The 22753-nt window shown below is 38.9% G+C and overlaps 2 protein-coding genes across 6 annotated transcripts in view; one reads left to right on the top strand and one right to left on the bottom strand.

Moving 5' to 3' along the window:
* The window catches only part of PREPL (prolyl endopeptidase like), a 54092-nt gene extending 49734 nt beyond the window's left edge, over window positions 1-4358 (top strand). For all 4 annotated transcript variants that reach the window (XM_082851886.1, XM_082851887.1, XM_082851885.1 and 1 more), the window contains 4 exons: window positions 2277-2426; window positions 2831-2954; window positions 3806-3879; window positions 4250-4358. In XM_082851886.1, the coding sequence (XP_082708012.1) occupies window positions 2277-2426; window positions 2831-2954; window positions 3806-3879; window positions 4250-4339 (438 nt within the window). In that variant the 3' untranslated portion in view covers window positions 4340-4358. The remainder of the gene's footprint in view (window positions 1-2276; window positions 2427-2830; window positions 2955-3805; window positions 3880-4249) is intronic.
* An 11-nt stretch (window positions 4359-4369) lies between these two features.
* The window catches only part of SLC3A1 (solute carrier family 3 member 1), a 36713-nt gene continuing 18329 nt past the window's right edge, over window positions 4370-22753 (bottom strand). For both annotated transcript variants that reach the window (XM_082851888.1, XM_082851889.1), the window contains 6 exons: window positions 18857-18976; window positions 16800-16924; window positions 15378-15573; window positions 12669-12836; window positions 11536-11652; window positions 4370-5519 (listed from right to left, as the gene is read on the bottom strand). In XM_082851888.1, the coding sequence (XP_082708014.1) occupies window positions 5079-5519; window positions 11536-11652; window positions 12669-12836; window positions 15378-15573; window positions 16800-16924; window positions 18857-18976 (1167 nt within the window). In that variant the 3' untranslated portion in view covers window positions 4370-5078. The remainder of the gene's footprint in view (window positions 5520-11535; window positions 11653-12668; window positions 12837-15377; window positions 15574-16799; window positions 16925-18856; window positions 18977-22753) is intronic.

Genomic DNA, 22753 nt, shown 5'->3' with positions numbered 1-22753 from the left:
CTGAGCCTGCGTGCCACAACTACTGAAGCCCGTGCGCCTAGAGCCCGTGGTTTGCAACAGGAAGCCACCGCCATAAGAGGCCTGCACACCTCAACGAAGAATAGCCCCCGCTCGCCACAACTAGAGATAGCCCGCATGCAGCAAGGAAGAACCAACACAGCCAAAAATAAATAAATAAATTTTTTAAAAAGAAAGAAATCAGAAAGGAAATAATCAGAAATATATAAGAATATTTATCCCACACTGCTTGTAATAGTGAAGAATTGGAGGTAACGCAGTTATCCCACAATTCATTCAAAGTTTGGAGCCCATTATGTCTGATTGGTAAACCTAAGTCATGTGGCTACTCTCACTCTGAGGGAAAGCTGGGAAAGGAACTATCTGGCATTTAGCTCCTCTACAGTGAGAGGCAGGCTGTCTCGTAAGGTTAGGGATATTCCAAATGCAGAAAAGGAGCTAAGATGCTAGGAAGCCAAAAAGAATTGCATTTGCCCATATTTGCTTAATGTTAATAAAAGAGAAAGCTGCAAAACGTGTTAACAGAAGATCATATAGCTATATGAACAAAGCAGCTCCCATTTTATTAAATGTGTTAATACTGGTTATAAGCCAATGAGTGATATTCTTTTTCAACTTGGATAATTTTCAGATTTTCTTCAATTAGCATTTATTACCTTTTTATAATGTAAAATGTCCAACTGAGTTTATTCATGTGTAGTTGGGGTTTTATTTTTAAATTTTAATTTATTTTATTTATTTTTAGCTGCGTTGGGTCTTCGTTCCTGCATGCAGGCTTCTCTAGTTGTGGCAAGCGGGGGCTACTCTTCCTTGCAGTGGTGGGCTTCTCATCGTGGTGGCTTCTCATTGCGGAGCACGGGCTCTAGGCATGTGGGCTTCAGTAGTTGTGGCTCATGGGCTCTGGAGTGCAGGCTCAGTAGTTGTGGCACATGGACTTAGTTACTCAGAAGCATGTGGGATCTTCCTGGCCCAGGGCTCGAACCCATGTCCCCTGCATTGGCAGGTGCATTCTCAACCACTGCGCTACCAGGAAAGCCCTTATTTTTAAGTTTTAATTGTGGTAAAATAACATAAAATTTACCATCTTAACCTTTTTTTTTTTTTGCGGTACGTGGGCCTCTCACTGCTGTGGCCTCTCCCACTGTGGAGCACAGGCTCCGGATGCGCAGGCCCAGTGGCCATGGCTCACGGGCCCAGCCACTCCGCGGCATGCTGGATCCTCCCGGACCGGGGCACAAACCCATGTCCCCTGCATCGGCAGGCGGACTCTCAACCACTGTGCCACCAGGGAAGCCCCGATCTTAACCATTTTTAAGTGTGTTCAGTTCAGTAGTGTTAAGTACACTCAACGTTGTTGTGCAACCAGTTTCCATAACTCCTCATCTTACAAAACTGAAACTCTGTACCCATTAAATAGCAACTCCCCAATTTCCCCTTCCTCTGGACCCTGGGAACCACCATTCTAGTTTTCTATGAATCTGACTACACTGAGGTACCTCCTATATAAGTGGAATCGTACAATGTTTTATATGTCTTTTTTTTTCTTTTATATATGTCTTTTTATAACTGGTTTCTTTCACTTAGATAATGTTCTCAAGGTTTATTGTGTTGTAGCAGGTGTCAGATTTTCCTTCTTTGTAAAGCTGAATTTCATTGTATTATTGTATTTATATTTTGCTTATCCATTCATCTATCAGTGAACACTTGGGTTATGTCCACCTTTTGGGTATTGTAAATACTGCTGTGAACAGGGGTGTACTCTTCAAGACCCTGCTTTCATTTCTTTTGGATATATACCTAGGAATAGAATTACTGGATCATATGATAATTCTAAGTTTAATTTTTTAAGAAACCAACATACTCTCCGCACCATTTTACATGCCCACCAGCAGTGCACAATTGTTCCAGTTTGTCCACATCCTTGCCAACACTTTTTTTTCTTATAGTAGCCTAATGGATGTGAGGTGGTGGCATTTATTATGTGAATAAAAGAAACAAAACTAAAGGCAAAAATTGGGAAATTGGAAGATAAATCCTTTGTCATTTAAGGATTCTGAATACCTTAAAAGCCAGTTATAAATCACAGGCCTTGGTTACAGACTGGCTAATAAATCTGGCTCCTGGGAATGTACATAACTTCTTGAGCTTTGTTCTGTGATGTGAGCATGTATATTCATAAAGTATAGTATTTTTCTGAAACTCATTTTACCAGTTTATTAATTGAAGTTTAAATTTCTCTGGCTTTTTTTTTTTTTAAGGCACCTTTCTTGGATGTTCTCAACACCATGATGGACACTACACTTCCTCTGACATTAGAAGAATTAGAAGAGTGGGGGAATCCTTCATCTGATGAAAAACACAAGAACTACATAAAACGTTACTGTCCCTATCAAAACATTAAACCTAAGGTAGTGAAAGACCATTATGATATACTATGCTGAAGTGATGAGAGAATAATGAAAAGGATATTTACCCGAGCCAAAGCAGGAATTTAGTAAGGACTTAGATTGTTTCTCCTTATAATACTCACCTTTCAGCCCCTTCTCTGCTCATACTCCATGTTTGTTTCAACTTAATAGCTCAGGAGACTAGATTCAATAAGATCAAGGTCTCACTAGTCAAGAAAAGGTTATTCCAGGTAACAAATAGTCTAGTATTGTGATGCCACATCTCTCTCAAGAATATCAAATGAGAAAAAAAGTTCTAGCACTTAGGGAAAAAGAAATTGGAGGTAATTGTTTTTCATAATCCATAAGGTGGAAAGGGACCATAAGGAATAATATAAATTCTTTGTACATCTCTTTTCTTTCAGCATTATCCTTCAATTCACATCACAGCTTATGAAAACGACGAACGTGTACCTCTGAAAGGAATTGTAAACTATACTGAGAAACTCAAGGAAGCCATCGTGGAGCATGCTAAGGACACCGGGGAAGGTAGGAGAGCACCTGGGAGCAGGGGACGTAGCTACATGGACTGTCACCTTCAGTGTACTGCTCAGAGTAGTACTGCAGACCAGATCAATCACCCATGATTTTAGACAAATCAGTTTTTCCTGTGTCAACTACCCATTTGAAGCAAATGTAATAACTATAACTGCCTCGCCTGTTTTTCAAAGGACAGCATTAAAATAAGGTAGGCAACGCACAAAGAAAAAAGTAAATTTAAATATCTACATAACTTGGATGTGTACTATCATACCGTATCATATCATTCATTCTTTAACAAAATTAATTGAGCTGTTATTCTTGGGAATCTCTAAAAACAAATTCTGAAGTTTTTGCTCTGCAGCTTCAGTGCCCAAACTAGCAACTTTAATTTTCTCTAGATCTTTCAATTTTATTAGACAAGAACTCTTACTGTTTTTCCTTGCCAAGACATGCCAGGACCTTCTGGGCTCAGGGTTGGAGGGTCTCACATACAAGTTTCCAGACAGTTGCCCTGTATTCAGTTCTGTGTCTCACTTTCACCCATTGCTATAGTTGGTGTTTCCAGGTCACAAGGCTCTCAGATTCCATAAGACCGATTGGCTTCCTTCTCCATGTAGCCCTGCAGTCTCTTCCATCCAGCTTCCTCTGCCTCTGGGCCTCCTCCTGCTTTTCCTGTTTCAAGAATTTGTTTTCTACTGCTCTCCCCAACTCTCCTGTCTTTGTTGTTGGTGGTGGTCGTGGCTTATGCCTTTCTCCTTCGCTGTTATTTTAATAGAGTGCTTGGAAGGACCCGGGTGAAGTGGGTGGGTCTCAGTTGGCCGAAACCTTCTAATTGTTTCATATGTTAACTCTTTCAGGTTATCAAGCCCCCAATATTATTTTAGATATTCAGCCTGGAGGCAATCATGTGATTGAGGATTCTCACAAAAAGGTATGCTATCAAGCCCCTTTAAGTTGACAGATCCCCAATTAGTGATGTGTTGTACTCAGCCTTTCAGTGATTACAGCAGGGTTTGTGCCGGCTGCTTCACCAACTGTCAGGTCTATGGCTGAGACCTGAGGGGGAAGGAGGAACTCAGAGTCAATAAAGAGAAAAGGTACTTGATACAGGAGCTCTGTCAGAGAAAGTAGTTGAATCTCAGTTGTTGGGAGCCTTCTGCCTCTGTGCCAAATAAAAAGTACCTTTGCCATAAATTGCTGACTTCAGGGTTAGGTGAAGATGGATGGACAAGGAGAGATTTGAACACTGGAGTTGTACCACAAAGGCCTTCTATCTAATTTTTTAAATGTGTTTCTTTTAGATTACAGCCCAAATTAAATTCCTGTATGAGGAACTTGGACTTGACAGCACCAGTGTTTTCGAGAATCTTAAGAAATATCTAAAATTCTGAAATGCTGCATTCAGTGGAAATTGGAAACACACTGAAATATTTCATAGTCATATTTCCAGTTACATTAACAAAAGTGAGTTTTTTAAGTTAGTAAATAATTTTTAAAATTTGCTTCTCTGTCCAGATTTTGTTTTGTATACAGCTCACTTGCTTATACCGTTGTCTCCATTGATGCACACGCCCCTTAACCTAGGAAAGTAGTTTTCAAACCATGCTCTGTAGAAGGACATAGAGAAGGGAGTGAAGGAAGGATTGGTGACAGCAGAACTTTCCCCTTTCCCGCATCAGAACAGGTTTGTTTTACTCTGATTTTCTTTGAACAGTTTATAAATCAAGGTCCTGCTTCTTTGCTAGTGAACATTTTTAGATACTCTAGCAGTTAAGTCATCCTCCAGTTTCTGTACCTGCATTTTATGGAAGAAGATGATATTCCTCACATTAAAATTCATTAGATCTCTCTAAAATTCTGGAGTCCAAAGGTGCTCTGATCATCTCTTATTGATGCTAACTCAAAAAAATTACAAGTTCCTGCAAGGGATAATTTCTTTTAAACACTTTATTATTCTTGAAAAACATTTGAGAACCTATCCTAAAGCAGTTTCACTCAAGCTACAGAAATATCTAAGAATTAATTACCGAGCATAAAGTTCACCCAGCAGCATGCTGCTGTACGTGAAGTTACTGCAAATGCTTACAGTAGAACAGAATGCCAGCGTCGCCATCTCTTTCACAGAGGTGCCTAACACAAGCTGTACAGTATGTTCAATACACTGGAATAGCATGCCCGGTTGGAAACAAAACATCTATCTTGGAATGCTGTTTGGTGATGAAGGAGATTCCTCGTGTTGTATTCAAGGATGAGTCCTTCTCCTTTGTCCAGTGTAATAGCATGCGTATCAACTTCACGGCCTTTGTAGGCAGAATTGGTACTTAACCTTATCCTTACTCTTGTGGGAATATCGGAAATCATTTCCTTTAGATTTAGCGGTGATAATTCTCCAAAATTCAGAACCATGAGGAAGACTCTGTCTATGCCGTCCAGCTCTCTTGTGTACACAACAGAGTGGTTGTCATTCCTCAAGTAGCAAAACCAGCCCCTGCTGAGGAGCAGCTCATTGGCATGAAGCAGACTTAATTCTTGATATAACTTCAGTGCTGATCTGGGCTGAGTCTTTTGGACCTATTTTTTTAAAAAACAATATTCACATAAATGTTTGATTCTAACAGTATCAAATAAGGAATTATTTCCCCAGAAAACTTGCTTCTATTTTAACCCTTAAAACAACTACCAACTTTTAAGTATTAATAAGTAGGTAAGAATAGTTTATTTAACTACCGATAGAAACTACAAATTCAGGGTTTCACCTTGTCTGGGAGTGACTGCTGCATGCACAGTTCTCTGCTACATCTTGGCCAGAGCTGATGTAGAGGCCAAATTTGACTCCACTAAATGTCCGTGTTTAAGTTAATGGATATTTAACTTGCCTAAAGAAAGTCCCTTTATGCTATATTTAACTGGCAGAAAAGCAGCCATCATGGCCATGGACTCCGAGCACCTCTGGTGAACTGGGGCTTCTCTGTTCTCTTCTGTAGAATAATGTGTAGGTTGGTGTAACATTAACAGATGCTAATTATGAACAGAAAATTGCAGAAGCGGATGCAAAGCAAAATGCTGCCTAAAGTGAAAGTTAAAATATGCCCATTAAAGAAGATTGGGGTTAATTTTAACAGCTGTATAAAATATACATAATTTAATGTACTTTTCTTGTTTTCCTTTAACATTTTAAGCATCTTGTTATATTAAATGTCATTTTAATGGCAGAAGAATATTCTAATGAATAGTTATACGATACTTAATCATTCCCTTTCATTTTGACATTCAAGTTTCTAATATGCTTCCCCCATATTTGGATTATTTATTTAAGATATAAATATCAGAAAGACAATTATGTCAAGGAGTATGGATACTTGATACATAATGCCAAATTTGTCTTCATAAAAGCTGTTGCCAAATCAGTGATAGCATTCATTTCATTGTAGTCTTGCCAGCCATGTTGACCTCAGAGGTACTGGTGGTTGTTTGGGGCAGGTGCGTAATGTGTGGTGTTTAGTGAATATCTAATGAATGTCTGAAAAAAATGTTTATTCTGTGTTTATCAGGTACAAAGGTGTTTATGGTACATGTATATGGTATATGTATATGACTTGTCAAATTACTACTAACGTTTTCTATAGCCTTAGATAATGCATGAAAAAGCATACTTCAGTGCCACTCACATAAGAAGTGCCCAGTAAGTGTTAACTATTATTTTTGTCTACTTCATTTACCACTTTCTAGAAGTATGTTGAAGTGTCTCTCTGTAATTGTTGATTTATCAGTCTTTAATTGCATTTCTCATAGTACTTGTTTTATACATTTTGAAGGTATTGTTAGATGCATAGATTCATGATTTATAGGGGAATGTTCTTTCATCAGTTTTTGAAAATTGCCTTTGTCTCATGCTTTTCATATTGAATTCTATTTTGTCTGCTATTAAATATTTCCACACCTGCTTTTTGTAACTATATTTTTTAAATAGAAAATTGCATGCATACAATATAAAATTCAATTATAAGAATAATATATAAATGGTTTTCTTCAACACTATCCCCTAGCTTCCCATTTTCTCTCCCAGAGATAGACACTATAATTGTTTATATTCTTTCATTTTATGTTTCATATGAAATACATTCTGTGCCTATGCAGACATAGGGAGACATACTTTTCCCTTGTTTACACAAATAGTGGCATGTTACCATTCTGTACGCTGTTTTTTTAATTATTTAGTACATGTTAGAGGTGGTCTCTTATCAATGCACAGAGAACTCCCTCATTCTTTTTCACAGCTGCGTACTTGTCTCTTGTATAGATTAACCATAATTGATTCAACTGGCTTTCTATTGACGAAATATATAAATCATTTCCAGAGTCTTCTGCTATTAAGAACAGTGCTCCACAATCCCACTACTGGGCATATACCCTGAGAAAACCATAATTCAAAAAGAGTCATGTAAAAAAAAAAAAAAAAAAAAGAGTCATGTACCACAACGTTCATTGCAGCTCTATTTACAATAGCCAGGACATGGAAGCAACCTATGTGTCCATTGACAGATGAATGGATAAAGATGTGGCACATACATACAATGGAATATTACTCAGCCATAAAAAGAAACGAAATGGAGTTATTTGTACTGAGGTGGATGGACCTAGAGACTGTCATACACAGTGAAGTAAGTCAGAAAGAAAAATAAATACCATATGCTAACACATATACATGGAATCTAAAAAAATAAAAAATGGTTCTGAAGAACCTAGGGGCAGGACAGGAATAAAGATGCAGACGTAGAGAATGGACTTGAGGACACGGGGAGGGGGAAGGGTAAGCTGGGAAGAAGTGAGAGATTGGCGTGGACTTATATATACTACCAAATGTAAAATAGATAGCTAGTGGGAAGCAGCCACATAGCACAGGGAGATCAGCTCGGTGCTTTGTGACCACCTAGAGGGGTGGGATAGGGAGGGTGGGAGGAAGACGTAAGAGGGAGGAGATATGGGGATATATGTATATGTATAACTGATTCACTTTGTTATAAAGCAGAAACTAACACACCACTGTAAAGCAATTATACTCCAATAAAGATGTTAAAAAAAAATAGGTTAAAAATGTTATATAAATTTATATTTCTTTTAAAAAAACAGTGCTGCAGTAGAGATCCTTGAATTTTCCACATGTGCAAGTATTCCTAGATACAGATATCTAGGAATGAAATTACTAAATTAAAGGGTATGGTGCATCTTTTTGTTTTGAAAGCTACAGCCAGGTGGCAAGGTTTGTTTTTGTTAGCATTTGCCTGTAATATCTTTATTTTAATTCTTTCTCTGTCCTTTTGTTTTAGCTATATCTCTTATGTCAGACTTTCTTTGTTTTCTAATCTAAGAGTTTGTATCTTTTAATAGGTGAATTTAACCCATTCATATCTGTGATTACCATATGTTTAGACATAATCCTGTAGCCTTATTTTTTATTTTAGTTGTACTAATGTTTTATTTTAGTTGTACTAATGTTTTATTTTCTTCCTTTTTAGCTTTTTATTGGATCAATTGGTTTTCTTTATGTAATTTTTTTCCTTCCAGTATCGTTCAAAAATTACACATTTGTGTCTTTTCTTCTGATGGTTACCCTTAAAACCGTAATAACCATTTAAAACATATTTTTTTCAACATACAGAGCAGTGCTGTCCAGTAGAACTTCCTACAGTGCCAACAGTTCTGTTTCTGTGCTGTACAATATGGTAGCCACTAGCTACTGAGCACTTGAAATGTTGCTAGTGTGAAACAGGAACTGAACTTTTAATTCTGTTTTAGTAGTCACAGTGGTTAGTGGCTACTGGACAGCTCAAATCTAGAGTGAGTTACTGTTTCCATCCTTGTAAAGTGCGTTAGCCTGCGCACATGTGCCTTTGCTCACTCAAACACACACACACACCCTCCCTGCCACCACTTCCCAAATAGAAAGAAATCACTAAGATTTTTACTCCAGAATACCTTATTTTACATTATGTATCAAAAATTATTCATCCTTAAGTTTTGTTGGTTCCTTTCCTCACTATGTTTCATACATCATGTCCACCTTTTAGATTCCTTTTTGGTTTTGTTGGAGTCCCCAGTTTCTCTTTCAGAAACTGGCTGTACATGGTAAAATTTGGGTCCTTGCTCTTCCATCTCTGTTTTGCTCCTGAATGCTAGTTTGAATGGATATAGGATTCTTTGTTTAGAATCAAGTTTCCATTACAACTTTGAAGGTAAAGTTCTAATGTGTTTTAGTATCGAGTTGAGAAGTCTGATGACAGTCCAATTTTCAGTCCTTTTCTCAGGCAATCTACTTCCGAGTTTGGTTTCTTTCTGTAATTTTTAGGTTTTCTCTTTATTAGTCTCTGTTCTTTTCTAGAATTTGTTTTTTGTTATATGTTGGAATTTCTAGATTTATTCTCCACATATCAAAAATTTTCTCTTTATACTGTTAACTTCTTTGCCTTTTTGTTTTCCATTTCCCTTGGAATATCAATGTCTTTTGTTACATGCAATGCAAATGAAAAGCCCTTTATTATTGCTATCAATTTACTATGGTGTTTCGTATTTTGATCGTGTATTAAAATACAATCATGTTGTGTTCTAAAAAGAAAAAACTTCTTTGTCTTTTTACAGTACACTTTGGGGTAAACCCTTGAGTCAGTTTTCCAGCACACTAATTAGAACTTCTATCTTATTGTTTATTTTGACAATATTTTCATATTTCTAAGATACCTAATCACTTCTTTAAAAGAGCGTCAAGGGCTACATAAAACAATAGTCTCTCAGGGAGGGAGCAGTTTTACTAATAATGAAGTCTTATGTTACATTTTCTTCGCTTTCTACAATGTTTTGTTAGGAGTGGTGTTTCTCTTTCATGGCCTTAATTTTTCTCAAATGTAGTGTGATTTTTGGTGATTCATTTACCTTTGTATTTGATACTCCTTGTTTGCCTGTCTTCAGTTGCCTGCCTCTACTAACTGTGAGAAGCCAACTTGGAGGTAGGTCTGGTTTGTCTTTGGGGTGTAGGGGTTCTTTTCCTGTTTAATGGTGACCAGCTCCCTAGGGTCCTACCCTCCTCTTAAGGCCTCTGTGAACTGAGGAGTAAAAACTCTTACTTTGGAGATCATTCCTCAGTGAATCATCCCAGGGAATTAGGTTTTCTTCTCCGTTTCTTTCTTCGACTGTGCTTGTAGAAGTTTAACACTATTTCAAGCTTTGCTCTACTCATTCAACACGAGTATGATCACCAAACAGGCCCTGAGTTTTTTCCTCAGGCAAATTCTGGGGCAGCCAATTGCAGCGGTGGATGAATTCCTGCAGTGCTCTCACCTGTAACTGTCAGTGCTGTTTTCTCCTGTGTATTTTAGATTATGGTTTCTATGCTCTTGTTTCTTTGTAATCTTAATTTTACTTTCTATCTTCTAGAAAGTACCTAAATTCTCACCTTGTTCTAGAGCTATTATGGAGGTGTTTTATTAAAATGGCATTGCCTGGGACTTCCGGTTATTTGATTATGGTTTAGCATCCCTCCAAGCATTACTCATGATCATTTTAACGACTTGACTGATCTGACCATTATTTTAATTTGCATTTACATTTTTCCATCTTTGCTGCTGTACTTTTTTATGTAGGATTTCTTACATATTGGATTCACATTGGCCTATGGGAATATTTTGGACATTTGGACGTAATGAAAATCAGTAAGTGCACTTAATCCAAAACACAAATGTTAATATACAATTTTTGTGTTTCAAGGACCTATGACCATATAAAACAAAGTTATCACTGGGGTGCTTGGATCAGGGAGATGTGGGAACCAGGAGGGTTTGCCTGAAGTTCCGTATCAGAATAATCTGGGGATTGTTTTCAAAATACTTAGTAGATGCTATAAAACTTGTATCCTCATGTGATGCCAGTAATTTCTCTCCCCATTAAGTAGTTCAGATTGTGTTTTCCAGTGAAAACACCTGAAACTCACCTGAAGCCATTTCACATTTTTCTGGTCTAAGGAAATGTGTTTAGCACTTTGCTGGAATTAATGCATTCCTGTTTAAGAAATTTGTTTGCTGAACTTGGCTAAGTTGATCACCATGAGAACAGAAAATAGTATAGGCAAGAGCTGAAGGGTATGCTTTTCCAGAACAGCTACTTTTAGGGATTATTCATGCTTCAGTTTCTGTAGGTAAACAGCCTTGCTCTCAAGAATCTTACCCTCGATTGATTGATTGATTGATTGATCTCCTACTTTCTTTCCTTCCTTTGGGGGGTGGAATGGAGAAAGGATAGCAGGCTTGCTGGAAGCCCTCCATAAAATGTTCTTAATATTTCATAGCTCAAAGTCATTCCAATGAAGAGTTGTGTATTCTGGATGATACTTCAGATGGTATACTTCTGCACCAGTTTGTATTTCCACAAAAACATGATTTACAAACTCCTTAAAAATGAGAACTGCAAAAGAAGTCTATGTGATTGATTTAAAGAGCATCAGTTAAGGTTTTAGACAACTCAAGGTGAGTGTATGTTGTCAGCAACATGAACTAATTTCCTGTTCTGGAGTTAGCATGAAATTTTCATTGATACTTACATCAACATTCACAGTGTGGTAATCTGAACTGGTGGGTAACCAGGTGTGATTGCCTTCAGAAAAACCAGCATTTGAGCTATTGTCCCACTGCATTGGTGACTTTGAGAGAAGAGTATCCTATGTCAAAAGACCATGAAGAAAAAAAACAGTGATCTGGTTATTAAAAGAAATGTAATTTGGCCATGATTTACTTCAGAAGTATTTAATTCCCTATATTTCTCAGCTAGTACTCAAATTCATTAGCATTCATAACGAAAAGGCCTTAATATTCAGTACATAAACACCAGTTTTACACTTTCAATTGGAAAATAGTTAATGACATCTTGAGTGTAAATAAACTACTAACAACATTGATACATGCTTGGAATCTTTGCTGCTTTTCCCTAAAAATGAGTGATGTAGGATTTCAAAATGTGCCATTTACAAACTCATTATAATGTGATACAGTGATTGCTGAATTCAGGCATGCAGCCATGTACAGGTGAGCCTAGATTGTATCCTTTTTAGCCTGGTTATCGCATGAGTGCACACACAAATTTAGGAGCTTAAATAGAAAAGGTTTCATTGTGACTAAATATTAGGGAAATTGGATCTCACCATTGAAAGGTAACCATACAAATTATAGCTTCAAGGTCTTTCATCTGCCCAGCAACACAATTGTGAGATCCATAGCCTCAAACAAAAAACAAAATTTAAACTTCCCAGGCCTAAGGCTGTCCATTACATTTGTTAGCACAAGGATTCTTCCTTTTATGTTATGGCCAAGCGAGATCTAGCAATACAGACAAGCACTATAATAAATGTTCTTAACTCCATGTTTCAGGTAGAGGGCATTCGAAACTCAAAACATGGCTTCTTAAATTTTAGTGCACCTGAGAATCAGCTGGAAAACATCTTTGAAATGCAGATCCTGGGCTCTACACAAGAAATTCAGTTGTGTGGCTCAGCAAGCAGCATTTTTAACAAGCTCCCCAATCAAGAAAGCTGGAAAATTCTCACTGCCTAACAAACAGTGAGAAACAAAAGCTAAGTAATCATGATTTTCAGCAGCAGCAGAATAGAAATAGTAAATTTTCTGATTTGGCAAAAAATGAGGATTTGGTGTGGTGCATGGTTAAGTTATATTAACTTACAACATCATAGGTTTCATTGAGATTTGTGGCTAAAATATTTCTCATTCCTATTTCTTCCCCGTAGTAAGTTATGGGAGTTCCAGGCAGTGTGAACAGAAGCATGTTCATGATGTTGACATATTGTTTCCCCAGACGAGAAGTCAGCCGGTCATTGTCTGGTCCACCAGTCTGAAAGGCAGATACTTTATTTTAAGAGCACAGCTCTATACAGAGTTTGCTGAAAGATTTACCCTATTTCACAAAAAGTCCACCAGGCAGAAAAACATGGTTAACCATGGGTACCTTCGTATCAGCAAGCCTGCAATTGAGTCCTAACCCAGTTCCTTGCTGTACAATTGACCATCTGACTGACTTGGCCATTATGATCAACAAAATGGTGATAACAGCTTACTTCACATTCATATTGCAAATAAGATGAAATGTATGAGGGTACATACTAATATTTTTGCACATTTGGATAAGAGAATATTGACAGGAAAGGAAACAAGTGTTTCCTCCAAGGAGGGAACAGGTGGAGGGCACCGGGGTGAGGGAGAGACTTCTGATCTGTCCCTTTGTGTGTGTGTGATTTTTGAACTATTCAAAAAATTTTTAAGTTAAAAGGTAAATCAACTTTTACAAAAATATTTACAGTCTAAGAAGAAATTTTGTACAGGACTTCGTATTTTTAAATATATTTCTTTGTTAAATGTTCTGATTACATATTTTAACATCTAGTCCTTATTTAAGAGTTTATTTAAATCACCTAACCTTTCCATTTTACAAATGATGAAACAAGCTCTGAGAGACTGCATCATTTATTCAGGTTAAGGTCATGAGGCAGAACCAGCCTTTGAACTTGAGTCTGAGAACATGAACTTGGTTGTTAGAATTCAGGAAAAAGGGAGCTTGCTTTTTTATTCTTTAGATTTACTAAAACTGTCTTTACAATTATCTTTTTATAGACCATTGTATTTTTATGGCCAGAAAATTAGGTCAAACTTTTCCACCGTTTATTCTTTTCATTATCTCAAAAGCATCTGACAAGAAACCCTGTGATTTCTCAAGTCTTCTGAACCTAGATCACTTTTCTTTCTCAGAACTGAAATCAAGATTAGTATTGGACAGAGATCAGGGCCTCTCACAGGCTGAGATCCAGTTGCCTATGATATGAGACTTCGAGTATATGAAAAAACGTGCTACAACTACATTATAAAATTTGTATAGAGAGGGGGTACTTCTGGAATGGTGGAGTAAGGACCTCCAAAAATCTCTAGCATGAAAGCAAGGAGAATGATGGCAAAAACTGTAAAAAACCACTTTTTCAGAACTTGGAAATGAAAGGCTTACAACAATACAAGGAGTGTTCAAGAAAAACAGCTGGATCTCAGAAGAGCAAGCTTTGTATCATTTTAACTGGCCATAATCTCATGCCCCTCCCCTCAGATTCAAGATAGCCTTGAAAACCAACAGAAAATGTAAAACCCAGCAGCCTAGTAGCCACTGGAGGACCAAAATAGGTTTTGAGTTCATCAAAAGCTCCATCTCTAGAGAACTGGCACTGTTCGACCTTTCTAGCAGCTCACTTTTGGTTGGGTTTTTTCTTTATCTGATCTGACTCAAAGCTAACTGTGCAGATTGTCTTATCCCCAAGGCATTTGCCAAAAACAATCAGCAGCAATTGATTGTCAATACTTGCCTGAGGTGGTGTTACCAACCTGGACTAAACAGAGACTGACCAAAAAACTTTAAAGTTAGGAATAAGATGACCGTAAAGGGCTTTGAAAGGCTCTGACATTTTCCTGGAATCTAGAAGCCTACACACATGCACAGGGCTGCACAGGTAGCCAGGGAAGCCCCAAGAATCTAATCTGTCCTCTCTGGCTAACCCTGAAACTCAAGCAGAAAGGAAAGACTAAGGCGGAGCTGTAAGCTGCCTGCCAAAGTGTTGAAAGCATGCCCACCCCGCACACAGCCCTCAGCAAAGGCTGGGAGACTTCAAGGCATCTAAGGAATCTTAACAATCACTAGCTGACCAAGCAGAGACTTCAATGGTCACACACAACAAGTAACACAGATATTACAGAATTAATCCAAGAAAGTCACTGAAGAAACAAAACACTGGCGAGGGGAGAATGTGATTTCCAAAATTTCTATACTTACTATTTAAAATATCCAGTGTTCAACAACAACAAAAAAGAATACAAGACATGCAGAGAACCAGGAAAGCATGGCCCATACAGAGGGGGGAAAAGCATCAACAGAAAACTTGGCTGAGGAAACCCAAACATTGGACTTAGTGGACAATGACTTTAAATCAGCTCTTATACGCGTGTTCAAAAACCTAAACAACATCTACAGGATTCTTTAAAAGTATGCGAACAATGCCTTATCAAATAGATGCTGTCAATAAAGAGAAATTATGAAAAAAATTACAGTTGAAAAATACAATAAAGGAAGTGAAAAATTCCCTAGATGGGCTGGACAGATTTGAACTGGCCAAGGACTCAGCAAATGAGACAGACCAGTTGAAATTATCTAGTCTCAGAACCAGAAGGAAAAGAATGAAGAATGACAAGAACCTGGTCAGGAGCTGGGATGCATCTGGCTCACTAAATCACAAAATGAAGGAAAGGTGAAGGTCACTTAGAGACAAATGTGCCCCTTGTTTCAGAGGACTACTCAGCAAGCACACCAGCACCGTATGCTGAGCTGCGCATAAGGACTTACCATCCAATTAGGCCATTTTCCTTCTGGCATGTTTTCCATCCAGGATGTGATGACCTCAAACACACTGTTCCCAGAAGGCATGTCTAGTTTACCGAGGTAACTGTTGAAGGGAAAATCTGCTTCTTGGATAAAAGGCAGACCGTAGTACATCATGGTCTTGGCAATGTTCTCTCCATGGGCTTCAGTCCCCATGAACCTGTAAGAGTTGGCAGTGCAGTGACATCAGGGCCTATCAGGAGACTGGGAAAGTGCTTTGCAGCTGCTGTGTCTCATGGACAGGATGTTGGGAGGTGAATGCATGCTGTTAACAGTATTGGCTAGGGCTCATTAGGAAGCAGAATCAAGCCAGATGACTAAGAAATGGCACACTGGGTCACCTGCCAATTTCTCATATTAAACCCAAAGACTAGCTTAATACTAAGCCATGTCTAAAACACGTTTGGATCTCAGTCAATACTGTTCTGTTCTTTCTAACTCTGAATGAAACTCAGTAACTTGTAGGAAGACTTTATTTAGCAATTCTCATCACTCCACTTAGAATGTACAGTATATGTCTGCATATAAGGTAAGAGGGGTTCCCCCAAATTCCCCTTGTATTGGAATCCCTATAAAGTCTCACTTTATTATTGGGGTGCACTCAGTTGTTGAAAACCAAACACTTCAGGGAAGACATATTAGCCTGAAATGACCCACATCAATGCTGGTTTTAGCTGTTTGAGACATTACATTAATGGATAAGTTACACAGTATCTGGAGCTCGCGTGTTTCAGTTCCAGTCCCATCTCTGCGGCCACTACCTATGTGACCATTACCTGCATGCTCAGAGTCTCAGTCTCCTCATCTGTAAAGTGGGAATAGTGATCAGAGGACCTACTTTAAGGAGAAGAAATTTCTTGAACTCCTTTTCCACTGATTCTATTGGGTAATCTATATAAACACATTAAGAGTTAAATTCATTGAGTGTTTATTATGTGCCAGGCATTGTTTTAAGTGCTTCACAGACATTATCTCATGTAATCGCACAACAACCTTATGGGGGTGTCATCATCACTTTTTAATTGTTGAGAAAACTGAGACATGTTAACTAACCTAACAGCTAACAGTTTAGTTGGAACATTTGCATGCTAACAGGTCAAATAATGATAAAAAATAGTAATGGTTAATGACTAACCTTTGGATAATATATTATCTTTTAATTAATCTTCACAAAATTCCTGTGAATAAGTACTGTGGGATTTGCTTCATTTTACAAAAGGAAACAAAATCAGCAACGTTAAGGAACGTGAGAGACTATACCAGGCCCTAGCATAACTGAGTTATGATACATTGTAATTATGCGGTTTATTAAATTATAACTGAATCTCTTAAGAATGCTTGGTTGTGAGGGATAAAGTGCAGATCACACACTGCGCCCGTGGTTACCTGTATCTCCCAGGCTCCCTGCTGTACTGGTCCATTGTCTGCCGGAAGCTGCGGACAATGTCGTGCATTCCCACCTGTGTGGTGGTGAAGTCATGGTACAGCTCCGAGTAGTGAGTGACTGTGTCCTTTGAAAACAGGACAGCATGGTTACCATCATGTCAAATGTCAAATGCCCATAGCTGGCCTCATGTGAATACAGACTGTCTCTTCAAAGGGCTCAAGCTGAGACCACATGCTCAAAGATGGTCCTAGGACATATGCTGCTCAAGGGAATTTGTGGATGGAAAAGAACATTAGAAACTATTAGTGTTTCATTTTGTGTATAAATTATTAACTAAAATCTAGTAAACAAGTTAAATTTTACTAAACACCTAAACACTGATCACAAATGTATTTAATAAAATCCTCCTAAACATTTTATTGTCCCAAATACACCAGACATTTTTAAAGGCAAACAAAACAAATTATCTTAATTATAGAGTGTATTATTACATTATCTGCTTATAAAACTATTAATATCATGCATTTAAATTTGTTTCTTTACCATTTCTGTCCTTTATTCTTACCGTTATACTTTTCCAGGGTTTTAGTAATTTTTTGTGATACTCATTCTCTGCCTTCCTAGGGTTACAGTAATCTTCTGGAATCAAAGTAAAAGATTATGTCTAATACAGGCTCAGTTTGTAAGTCCTGGGTTAGGACGTGGACAGGCTAGAGAGTCCATGAGTTGCTATCCATTCAGTGGACCCCTTTTTTATAAGTGATTTTCCCTTGCTAGATCAAGGGAAGTTTTTTGAAATCTTAGATGTCTTCCGGAAATTACATGTTATTTAAGTTTTTCTTGGGTAGCACACAAAACCCATTGTTCTGATCATTTGTCTTGACTGGAAACATATGCCTGTCTTAGGACATCTTATTATAATTAACAAGGTTATTTTGAGATTTCTTCTCCTCCAAGGATAAGTGCTTCTCTTTGGGACAACTGGCTAATACACAACCTTTTTTCCCCTTCATTTTTCCTTTCTACTGGAAATCATGTGCAACAACAACAAAAAAAAGCTTAATCATAAACTTTGGTTCATGACATGGTCTCATAATTAGCCCATGCATGGCCAGCTTCCCTTTGTTACTCAGACAGGACTATCAAGCTGGTGACCATATGAATTTAATTTTACTTTCTAAAAAGGGCATCATGCTATATATAATAATTTTAGATTTTTTTGTTGCACGTTATATCACTAAGATTGACCCATATTGCTGTGTCACTATAATTCATTTATTTTGACATTTCATTGTGTAAATGTACAAATCCGTTATTTTGGAATGCATTTTAGGACTACTGTCTACTTGGCCATTGAAAACAGAGAGACTGTAGAATGGTGGTCAACTAGAGGAGTGAGGGGGGCATGGGATTATTACTCTCTCACGTGTGACATGGGAGGAAGGTTGAGAACCACTGGTGTGGAAGCACAAAGAGCCCAAATTCTGCAGCAGGCTTGGGTGGAATTCTGTTTATCACCTCTGTCACCCTGATAAATTAATTTCTCTAAGATTTGCTAAATGGGGATCATGAAACCTCACAAGATGTTGAGAGTGTTAAATGGATACAACAAATAGCATACAACTGACACTCAGCAAGTGTTAGTTCCCTTCCCTTCTACCTGTGTGTCCTTTAATGACTACAAAAGCACTTGGGGAATTTAGGCCGCCTCCCCTGAGCTTGAGTGATTGACAAAATCACAGTGAGTAAGTTATGGCCTCCGGTGGAGTCCACACTGTCCATGCCCTCCAGAAACCTCGCCTTCGAGGGACTCCTATAGGGATCACTCAGGAGGAAGCAGTGGAAGGAAATATCTGGTCACATGCATTTGAAACTCCTCTGTATTTTCTAAAGAAAATGATTCAAAACACTTCCCTCTGGTAAGTGGTGTCTCAGGCTAAAAAAGACAACACTCTGATGACATTTTCAGAAAAAATATATACATATATAACATTTTTAAATATATATTTAAAAATATATTTTTAAAACATATATACGTATATGTTTAAAGCTTTACCGGGATTTGGTTCTTGTTCACTTGGGCCTCGTCTCTCAGATGCTTTGCTTCTAGAAGAAATTGAACAGCATCGAAGCTAAAGCCATCGACACCCTTTGAGAGCCAAAACTGTATAATTTCCTAAACATGAAGCAGCGAAACACTTGGTTACGTTAACCACACATTGTTGTCATAAGGTTTAATAAAGGCCTTGTCTGTTAATGACTTCCATCATAAAACAGTCACCTCCACATATAAAACAAGCACAGCACTCGTATTCTTACCTATTTAGCACCACAGTGTCTGAGCATAATGAACTTTGAATAACTGCATTTATGGGCTCCCGTTCTTCTCTCATATTTGAATTCAGAATGTTACATTTGTAATTGATGCTATGAGCATGTTCCCAAAGTTTAAAGAATCCACTCAAAATGAAAGATGGGACTCAGGAGAAACTGGGAATGTAGTTCATCTGCCCCATGCCCAGTTCCTTCAAGGTCACTCCGAACAGAGAAAATCACCAATTAAGCACCCAATCATGAAGGGCTCTTCCACCAGACTGGGAGATTCTGGAGGGAAAGAACTGCAGCTTTTATTTCTGCTTCCCTTGCCACTGACCCAGCAACTGTTATTTAGTGAACCAGTCGTGGAATGAAAGAATGAGGTATCAAGCCTGAATGAGTCAAACATGGTGTGATATTGTTGGGACACCAAAGAAGTACAGCATGTTCCCTGGCTTCGAGGCATCTACAGAGTAGTTGGGGACACATGAGACATGAGAGGGTTACCTAACACAAGGCAGGACACGGTTCAAAATCATGGGAGGAGATTACTCTGCATGACTATTGGACCTCCGAGAAGATCAAATTTAATATGGGTGGGCACAGCCAAGCAAGGAAAAGCTAGAGCTTGAACTTGGCTGGTGGGATGTGATCAGGAAGTGACTCTAGAAGAACATTCTGGACTGTTTGGGGTACAGCATGAGTCAAGCATGGAGGCAGAGGATGACTTGGCCTGTATTGGGGAGGTTAGGAGGACCAGGTGACCTTGAAAAGCAGAGGGCCTAGTCTCAGCTCCCCTCGCATGCCAACCCCTCCCAGCTGGGCCTACTCCTGCACCCACCAAAAGCCACCCTCCTGCAAAGGGACAGTGGCTCTCCCTGCTCTCCTTTCAGCTCAATCCTTGCTGAAAGGAAGGTTTTATAGGAATGTGTATATCACATTAGAGCAGAACCACCTGTAATTTAAAGTAGTGGAGTGAAGAAGCCAATTCTCACCTAGTGAGGGGAACAGAGCTATAGATCCCAAATAAGGACTTCCCAGAATCACTTGCTTGATTCAATGTTTCTTGCATCTACATGTGTATATGGAGCCTGGAGTGCTGCTGTTCAAGGCTCCCAAAAGTTTCTCTTTTTTAAAAAATATTTATTTATTTATTTGGTTGCACTGGGTCTTAGTTGCCACAGGTGGGCTCCTTAGTTGTGGCTCACAGGCTCCTTAGTTGTGGCATGTGAACTCTTAGTTGCGGCATGCATGTAGGATCTAGTTCCCTGACCAGGGATCGAACCCAGCCCCCTGCATTGGGAGCGCAGAGTCTTATCCAGTGCACCCCCAGGGAAGTCCCAAGGCTCCCAAAGGTTTCTACAGGCTGAACGCAAGGCTGATGTCAAGCCTCTTCAAGGTGAGATTTTGAATGGCAAAGCTTGAACAAATTTTTCAAATGTAAGAGCAGGCTCTGCTGCTGACAATCCTCATCTTGACCACAGTTGACCCAAATACCCTTAAGCTGGCCTTACCCAGTGGAATTTTTCTTTGGGGCACAAAACCCACAAATTTATTCTTATCTAGCATCCTTCTTCACAAATTCATTCATTCATTCAATAAGTATTTGGGTTCCAACTAGGGACCAGGCACTTAGCTAATAAGCCTTGGTACTAGAACCATGAGCAAAATACAACACAACATAAACACAGTCCTAGGTCTCACGGATTTTTTTAGAATCCTTAGCTGGACAAATATTAATGCAAAAATATTTAAATCACAGACACGATGAAACTTTGAAGGAAAGGAGCTTTGGTTACACAAAGCTTACACAAGGGGGTGAAAGAGCAGGATTTGCCAGGGAGGTCAGCGCAGCAGGATGGCGGGAAGGGAAGGCAGTTGGTTAGAGATTCAGCTGGAGAAGTCACCAGATATGAAGGCGCCTCATTTGTAGAACAGGATCTGCAGAATTGCCTCATTTGTAGTGGGCTCTAAGGGCCCAATTAGCGTGAAGCTAACGAAGCTGAAGCTTCAGGACCCTTCACTGCATGGGCTCCTACCCACATTCGCTTTTCATTCTAAATGAGCACTCATTCTTCTGTACCTAATTTTATACTCTTTTTTTCTTTTTCATTTCAAAAAGTCCCCCAATTCTTACAAGCTTCAGATCCCACGCAAACAGGATCCACCCCCAGGTGGCGCTGTTCTCTACAAGCGGGAACACTGGAAGGGGCTCTAGGTGGGGGTGGGGCACAAATAACTGTAATTCATCCAAGCAACCTCTGAAAAAAAAGTGGGAAAACATTAAACACCATGCTGCTGTAAACATTAAGCTTTTGATCACTGATTTCCTAAAATAAAGCTACTCATTTTCTTCATGGGGTCCTCATTCACTTTGGGGATCTCAGCATTGCTAACTATTAACCCAACATTAAAGAATGAGGAACGTGTACGCCAGCGTAGGCACACGGCCCCGGCAGGGATGTTCACTGTAGTCCAAGAAGAGATGTTATCATTGTTTGGTGAAACAAAACAGCAAAAGTTGGATGCTTGTTTTTGGGAGTCATTTTAAACGCTGAGGTTTTCACCCAGATAATCCAAAATTTGCTCTTGAAAAAGATTTGCTTCGTGCTATTTATTTCTCAACCAGGTGAAAAAAGACAGCTCCAGATTTTAATGGTTAACCCTCTCTTTATGCCAATTAAGCTCCCCCAGGGGCCAGATGCGGAAATGGGCAAGGAGCCTGGTTCCGCCAGGTCTGGGTGACCCATGTAGGGACAACAGGACTCTGGGGACAGTACACTGTGTTCCCGATTTCTGACTAACTCCCATGACATCACACAGTCCTGTTCCACCAGGCACATTTTCATTCTTTTCTCCTTAAACAACTTGCTGCTCTGAGTGAAAAAGGAATCAGTTCAGCATTACACCAAGTCCCCTACATATGAACCTTCAAGTTGCGAACTTTCAAAGATGCGAACGTGCGTTCGCATGTACAATCACATAAGTTAGTTCATGCGTCTGGCATACATTGTCACGTGCATGCCTCCTCTACACGTGGTTGTGCTTTTGTGTACTTTACTGTACGGTACTGTATAGAGTACAGTAGTACAGTATCCTTACTGGAGATACGGGAAGAGGATGAGAGCTGCTACCCAGACATCACTGGATCGTTTTTTCAAGAGGGTAGATAGAACTGAATCCAGCAAGGAACCAGAACCAATGCCATCAACATCAGGCGTGAGTGAAATTGCAGCTTCAGCTCTACCATCTGCCACCCCCTCTCCCTCTTCCAGTCAGTAACTCTTCTTGCCTGTTCACTCCACGCCAGCCTCTGTATGCCAGCTGTTGTACTGTACTGCTGTACTTTTCAAGGTACTGCATTGTAAGATTTAAAATGTTTTCTTTATTTTTTGTGTTTGTTTTTTATGTATTATTTGTGTAAAAAGTATTATAAATCTATTCCAGTACAGTATTATATAGCTGATTGTATTAGTTGGGTACCTAAGCTAATTTTGTTGGACTTAACAAACAAATTGGACTTATGAACGCGCTCTCGGAACGGAACTCGTTCGTATGTAGGGGACTTACTGTATTGATATCCAAATTCTCGAAACCTCGAGGCAAATCTTTCCTTTTGAGATGACTGAAGTTACTG

This window comes from Leucopleurus acutus, assembly GCF_964270905.1.
Source record: "Leucopleurus acutus genome assembly, chromosome: 12".
NCBI lineage: Eukaryota > Metazoa > Chordata > Mammalia > Artiodactyla > Delphinidae > Leucopleurus > Leucopleurus acutus.
The sequence above is the reverse complement of the archived record's forward strand: the minus strand, read 5'-3'. Positions and strand labels throughout refer to the sequence as shown.